At 44.4% G+C, this 7466-nt stretch overlaps 1 protein-coding gene across 1 annotated transcript; it reads right to left on the bottom strand.

Moving 5' to 3' along the window:
• Positions 1-226: 226 nt before the first annotated feature.
• Positions 227-1097, bottom strand: LOC102385915 (testis-specific serine/threonine-protein kinase 1-like). The gene has a single exon (XM_006021514.1). The coding sequence runs from the start codon at positions 1095-1097 to the stop codon at positions 243-245; it is 855 nt and encodes a 284-aa protein (XP_006021576.1). The 3' UTR covers positions 227-242.
• Between the last annotated feature and the right edge of the window lie 6369 nt (positions 1098-7466).

Raw genomic sequence — 7466 nt, 5'->3', positions numbered from 1 at the left:
CAAAAGCTGACATTCACAGTAACCCCAACAGCAACGATGTTGTTTCACATGGGGGCTGTCTGCGACGTAGCTGGTTTCTAAATGTGAAAGTGGTTATAAGATCTCACAGCGAAAATGACAGGGCACACTGAGCAAAGGAAAGCATTGATCATAGCAACAGTTACAGTCCTCAGCAGTGGGACAGCTGATTAAAAATAGATCCCGCTTACCCTCCATGCTTGTGCTTTTGTGTGTTTAGTGGTTTATTGATTATTCAAGCATGTGTGGTATGACTTCCGGTGCTTCCCTTGCACCCAAGTGTGGCTCAAAACATCTTCAATTCGTAGCCGGTGGGACACATTGGGCTGCAGCATTCGGAAAATAAGATCTTTGCATTCTTGTGTCAAGAAGTCTGGGAAGATTACTCTCCGCTCTTTCTGTAGGCGGACCATTCTCTTAACATTGGAGTCGTCATATGGCATAAACCCACAGACCATCACATACAAAATGACGCCTAGACTCCATATATCATAAACTTTGGGCTGATAGGGAATACCTTGTATCACTTCAGGAGCTGCATAAGCAGTCGAGCCACAGAAGGTTTGGCTAAGGATCATTCTCCCATTCTCATCCCAAAAGCACCGTTTGGAAAAGCCAAAGTCAGACAGCTTGATGTTCATGTCTTTGTCCAGTAGGATGTTGTCACACTTCAGGTCCCTGTGGACAATGTCCAAATCGTGACAGTATTTGACGGCACAAGATAGCTGGCGAAACATTTTCCGTGCTACTCCTTCAGGTAAACCCCGGTTGCTCTTGATGAACTCCAGTAAGTCTCCGTGTACACAGAGCTCCATGACTATATAGACTTTGCCAGATGTCTCAAAGATCTCGTATATCTTGATGATGGAACAATGGTTTACATTTGCCAATATCTCCAGTTCCCTGGGGAGAAATTTTTCCAAGAACTCAGCAGAAACTCTTTTCCTGTCGGTAATTTTCACTGCCACGTTAAATTTCAGGTGCTCTGAGTAGGCAGATTTCACTTTGGCAAAAGAGCTCTCCCCTAAATTGCTCCCCATGATGTAACCTTTTCTTCTGAGGACTGCAGCATCATCCATGGTGGCAAAAGCAGCAGGTGCCTTGGAAAGTGAAGCCTACAACTCTTCTGTATGTAAGCAAGCCTTGTATTTCTTTGCCCTGCATTATGGTTGTCTCTGGTGCCTGAGTCCTTTGGAGATGACTGCTGTGATATTGCTCAACATTGTTTTAGTGATGATGTCAACATCTGAGGTCATAAAGCAGAACTGTTCAGGAGTGGTGACTGAGGGTATAATTCAGTCACGTTATAACAGAGCACCACATGCAAGGGCAATGACATTTACGCATCCACAAAAACAGAAGTCACCTCATGTTCTCTAATCTTATTAGCAGAAGACTGTTCTACCTTAAAAGGGAAAGAGGATGATTTAAAAAGATATCCCCCTTGTTCCTGAAATTAGAACTGCTTCTTTCCAATTATTTCCTCACCTCAGGATTTGGGTAATATTTATGTCTGCTTCTGAGCTTGCTGCTCTATGTGTCTGTTGCAGTCTCACCATACTTTTATATTCTCAGCTTGAACTTTTCTTGCCTAAAAATTGCCCAACCTTTTAATTTAGTCTAAAGTATTATCCCTGGAGGTACTAGGTAGATATATAGCAAAGGGAAATTACGTAAAGAAAAAGGTAAGGCAATGCTCATTCCCTACTGTTTCTAAACTATAGCGGTAAGCAGTTGCTTTTCAGCATGTGTATGTGTATGCAAGACTCCATTATAGATGCCTATGACCAGGTATCTGTCGGAGACAAGAGCAGTGTGATCTGGGGAAGCCTAGCAATGGAAAAAGTTGGCCAAACCCAACCCCGATTAGAAGCAAAGGAAACAAAGTGAGAGCCCGGGATTTAATATGGCTAAAATAAAAGCAATCCTGCAAGTTATGCACAAAGATATAAATGGGTTAGAAAAACAAAAGCAGAAATGAGGATTTTAATGTGAGCTGCTTAAAAATTTTCAAGAGGAGGTTGGAAAATACTGATTTGTCACAATAGACTTGTTTCACAAGCATGTATCAGTTCAGATGGAATTTAATTGTGTAATAATATTTGAGATGGAGCATTTTGGTTAGGTTGGGATATTCCTTAGGGGTAACGGAACATGTGGATTATGTTTGCTTAGAAGTGACTTTGTTGTAAAATATTATCATATAAATTATGATATGAAATTATAAACGATCAACAGTGAAGAGATTTGTTTTATTGTGAAGAACTTTGTTTTATTGAAATGCTGTTTCAATACTGTAACATTAAAATTTTGAGTTTTGTACTTCACAAGAAATTTCCAGGTTCTAGTTTTTTGTTCCAATTTAGAATTAAGGTGTTTTGTTTTGTTGTTTTTGTTGTTTTTTTAAATGTCAGTATTTCCAGCAGAATGGAAACTATGGCTTCTGATCAGCTGCTATCATATCAGAAGGGCAAACATTTGTATGAAGACTTCATGGAGATGCAGATCAGGCTGATGTCTTCCTCTGGCTATCTTCTTAGACTTTCTGGGGAATTTCCAGTGCTTACAGCTTTCTCAGGTAAGAGCAGATGAGGTGAACAGGCTGATTTTCTCCTTATGACTGTGCGGGCTGGGAGCGGTCTGAGGCCCTCGGGGGCGCGCGGCGGGCTGTGGCCAGCAGCCCTGGCACACGGGTCGGGGAATGCAGGCCGGCGGACTATAATTAGGCACGGACGTGTAGCGGTTGATTAAAGATTATTTTACTTACACTGTAGATGGTCGCGGTGCAGGCAGGAAAACTTGCTTGAGTTGCGGTTACAGACAGGAAAGAAGAAAAGCGGACAAGAGTTCCTTCAACGCGAACTCTAGCCCAATCCGGTTGAAGGCTCTAAACATGCGAGCCCATCGCGTCAACCGAAGAAAACAACTCGGAGAAGAGCTCTGGATACACTCACACGAAGTTTGCTAGGCTCCGTGGAACTTGCGCGCAGGGAAGGGGTTCGTCGAGGGATCATTCGGCGACGGGGAGAGGCCAGAGGTTGATCAGACCCCTATAGCCTTCTTAAGGTACACGCTGGGTCCGATGGGCTCCGCAGCGCTTAGAGATCTTCACGAGACATGAAGTCCTCCTCCTCCTCCTCCAGATGGTTGTGGAGTCCTCCCTTGCGGGGTTCTCCTTGGAGTTCTCCAACTTGGGCGGAAACCGCTCAAGCCTCTTATACGGCTAGCAAGCCAATCGCTAGCCGCCACATGGGAATAATTTAGAACTGGCCAATAGTGGGACACAAATTTGCATGCGGGTGGCGGGAACTCCTTTGCACCGTGCATTTCTCTTTGCAACTGAGAAATGCACCCTGCAAAGAAAGCTCCGAGTGGCGGGAAATAATTTAGCAGTGCCAAAGCGCGCACAAACAAAATCACACCCTTGGGTTGTGACAATGACCTTCCAACAATCAATCAAATCCCATGCGACTTTGTGCGTCCATCACCACGTAGCAGATTACAGCAACCGAACGCTCTCAATTCATTCTCCCTCCAATGCATATAATGTACATCCATCCATTTTCAGCCTTGCAGATGCCTAGCAGATCTGGTTGTTCAGCACCTTCCTGTAACATGTCTACATAGCAGTTAGCATACAGATGTTACAAAGAGCTAACCCACTGCTCTATGCTTGGCGCCTATGCCAAAGGAAAGATGTTGGATTTGCTCTTTTACTCCTTGACACAAAGTGCTGGGAAAGCAGAAGTAGCAGTTGGGAAAGGGTTAACTCTAGCTTGCTCAGCAGGGATACACACTGGTAGAAAACTCTCCTGGTATCTCTTTCTCTTACAGGGCTGCAGCGTTAGTGCTAGTACATGCTCTTTTCCCTAGCTTGAAAGCTTCCCACCCCCTTTAATTAAGTCTAAAGCAGTATCCCTGCGGAGGCTGGCTGTACTGATGCCAGGTTTATAGCTGTAGAAAGGGGAAGATTATGTAAAGTTGTTGTCACCCAACCACACCAGCACAAAGTGAAAAGGCTCTTGTACGTGTACTTGGGACTCCTGTCACACGTGTTGGTGACAGACACGCCTGCAGAGCTGGGGGAAGCTGGCTCTGGGACAGGTTGGCCAAGCCCGGAACCATGGGGCAAGGTTCTAGGAGTTATAGGAGTTCACTGTTGGAAGGCACAGAACTTTCCAGCAGAAGACATCCCTTTGCAGAGGCAATGATTAGTACTTGTTCATATTGCTAGTGGCCCATGTTTATTTATGTGGTAGAAACTACCCTGGGCAGGGGAGTAACCTCCCTGATCTCGTTATAACTCACTGCCAAATTGGAGCATGCTATTGAGAGAAGGTCACTACAAGACCGGTCTCTCTCATTTTCCTTATAACTGGGAGAAACTGGCCGACAGAGACAAGGTGAAGAAAGTTACCTCTGTGTTGCTGTCAGGTAAGGTAGAGAGAAATGCATATATAGAGGAACAGTGTACACATTAGGTGAACTACTGGTCTATCAAAGTCAATGGCAAAACTCCCACTGGCTTCAATGAAGCCAGGATTTCAATCATTAGTTCTAACTAAAGAAGCAACCTTATGCTCTGACAAGTCCTTAATTCCTGATAAGTTGGTAGAATTACACGTTGACTCACTTATTCCCAAAAGACCACCCTAGCCCTGAGGCATTTAGACTGTAAGCAGTGCAACTCAGGGACTGACTTCCTTTGATTATTGGCAAGTGCTGTATGAAAAGCGAAGTAATACTTCTAAAAAAAATTCTATAACAGATGTGGCATTTTGCAGAACAAATATCAAGGTAGGATACCTGCCTCAGGGAGGGGCCAATCTAAGTAGTGATGTGTTGCACTGTGTAAAGAAACAAAACAAATAGTCTGGTGTGAAGAAGGGAATGAACATGAAAACTTCATTGGATTCTAGCTCAAGCCTTTGCCTCAGAGTAGTTACATCCCATCCGTAAAAGGATTATGTGGTTACTCACTTCATGAAAACATGCACATGCCATAAAAAGATAGTTTTATAATAACCTCCGAAACTTGAATTATCACTCTCCTCCCTTAGCTTCACAGACCTCTAGATTGGGACACTGTCTCCTACTCGGCTTTGGGAAAAACTGCTGCAACCAGGGATTTTAAGGCTTCTTTGAGACTTTCCTAACTCCACCACCACCCCATCTGAATTGGAGCAACACCTATGTCCAGACTCCTAAAGAAGCCTGTCATCTGGAGAGTCCTAATTGATCTTTACAATTAGGTTCTTAGGTATTTCCCTCCCGGATGGGTGTTGGCACCTGGGATGTGTTCTTCACAGCAGGTATGGGAAGTCAAACCAATTTCTGTAATTAGAAAGCCTATGCATACTGTGAGTGAATACCTCTTGTGCCAGGAATGAGGCAATGCTGGATGTTTTCTTGCAGCAGTAAGTGTTAGCTTGATTTCAGCAAGATTTTTTTGTGAACCTGAAAATCAGCGCTGAAAAATGTCTCTTTGTGCAGTTGGCAATATTAGCAGAGGCAGAGGGGAGCACAGACCAGCTCACTTCTGCATCGGTGCTAAGAGAATTGGGTGATGAGATGCCTAGGAGTGCTGTAGATGAGGCAGAGTATTAATGTTATAACCCTTCAGCCAATTGCGACTGCTTTTGGGGCCTAGGGGCAAATCAGTTTCCATTGTTAGGAAACATTTGTGTGATTTGTTTATATACCATGTGTATGTGTTGATCTTGAACAGAGGAGGTCGCATCAGAATACTCTTCACATCATTAGTTCAGTAACTGGTGGTTAAGCAGAGATGCCTCTATCACTGCTTCTCTTGATGTCCAACCACTGCAACATCCTCTCCTCCTCACTGAACAATTAAGGTCTTGTCTAAACTGTCAGAGGATCATGCTAGGAAGTGCCATGATGTGCTCTGTGCTTGTGCTAAAAGGTCTGCTGTTTCAGACGGGCTTACTGGCCTGGTTCAAGAATGCTTACTGCTGCATGCCCACTGCTGTGCTAAGGTGGGGGGGTCTGTTGTATTCATTTCAGAGTGTGGTGTGCATGGAGCTTGTGCTGTGCTTCTCATCATGGTCCTGTGATGGTATAGCTGTGCTGTGTTTTCTAGATGATTCTGTTCTCCTGCCATGCCTGAAGCCCAGGGGTTTCTACTTGCAGGCACCCCTAGTATTGCCTCTGCCACAATGATATTTAGGAAGTAAATAGAGTCCTGAAAGGCAGTATGAGCAAAGGCAGATATAGTATTATATATTTTGCTGATTGATAAACTGAGGACTGGACAGGTCATGGGGCCTTCCTACCGTCATATGACCAGTCAGGAGTGAAGAAGACACTAGACACTAACCTTCTTAGCTTCTGGTCTGGTGCCCTGGTCTTGGATGTCCTACTGATGGAGATTCCACCACCCCTCTCCATGCAAAGGCAGGTTAGACAGACACTTGACTGGGATGGTTAAATCAGACATTCTGCCTTGAGCAGGGGGTTGGACTAGATGACCTCTTGCGATCCTTTTCAGCCCTACTTTCTTATGATCCTATGACCTCCACTTAGCGAAACCCTCACTGCCTGCACTGTTTCTGTCCTCTAGGGAAAGGACCTAAACCTCCAGGATTGTCAGGTTGGTACTTTTCACTATTACTGATGTTGGAACAGATGGTTACTCCCTTTCTCAAAACAATTCATCCTCCGCTCTTAGGAGTATAGACGGCTGTGGTATGGCAGAGCATCCAGCAGGAGTGTGGATATCAGTTGTCCCCCAGGAAGGAGCTAACATTGATGCTCCATTAAAAGTTTACAAATTAAATCTTTCATGGGGAGGGGGGGAGTAGGCTCTGGCTTTCAGAAACTCTAGTGTTTTCTGAGCTGAACTGTATCACTCAATAGTGGGGGTTCTGTGTTTTTAGTGCAGTAAATAATGATTGGGCCCCTTCTCCAGTAGAACTATTAAGCCATGAAAGCCATCCAGAGAGGATGCATGGATTGCCCTGTAGATCCCATCTCAGCAAGGACTGCCTGTATATTGCTGCACAGGAAGATCTGGAGATGGCCCTGATACGAGGTTGTGTGGCTAGCAGCAGTTCTTCCACACTTGTGATAGAGCTGTGTAGACATTTATAATTTGATTAATCCCTCAGTAACTGAACATGGCTGTGATACCATGATAGCAAGCATGAGATCTACTACGAGAATGGTTTTGATAAATTATTTGGAGAACTTGGTTGTCTTGCAAGCTTAAACACAAAAAGGAAGCTTCCAAGAAGTGGAAACTTGAACAATTGACTAGGGAGGAGTATAGAAGTATTGCTCGGGGGCATGGAGGGATGAAACCAGGAAGGATAAAGTGCAATTGGAATTGCAGCTGGCAAGAAACATGAAGAGTAGCAAGAAAGTTTTCTATGGGTATGTCAGCAGCAAGAGGATGATCAGGGAAAGTGTAGATCCCTTCCTGAATC

This window comes from Alligator sinensis, unplaced genomic scaffold, assembly GCF_000455745.1.
Source record: "Alligator sinensis unplaced genomic scaffold, ASM45574v1 scaffold570_1, whole genome shotgun sequence".
Classification (NCBI taxonomy): domain Eukaryota; kingdom Metazoa; phylum Chordata; order Crocodylia; family Alligatoridae; genus Alligator; species Alligator sinensis.
Note: the sequence above shows the minus strand (reverse complement) of the source record. Positions and strands in the feature narration are given on the sequence as shown.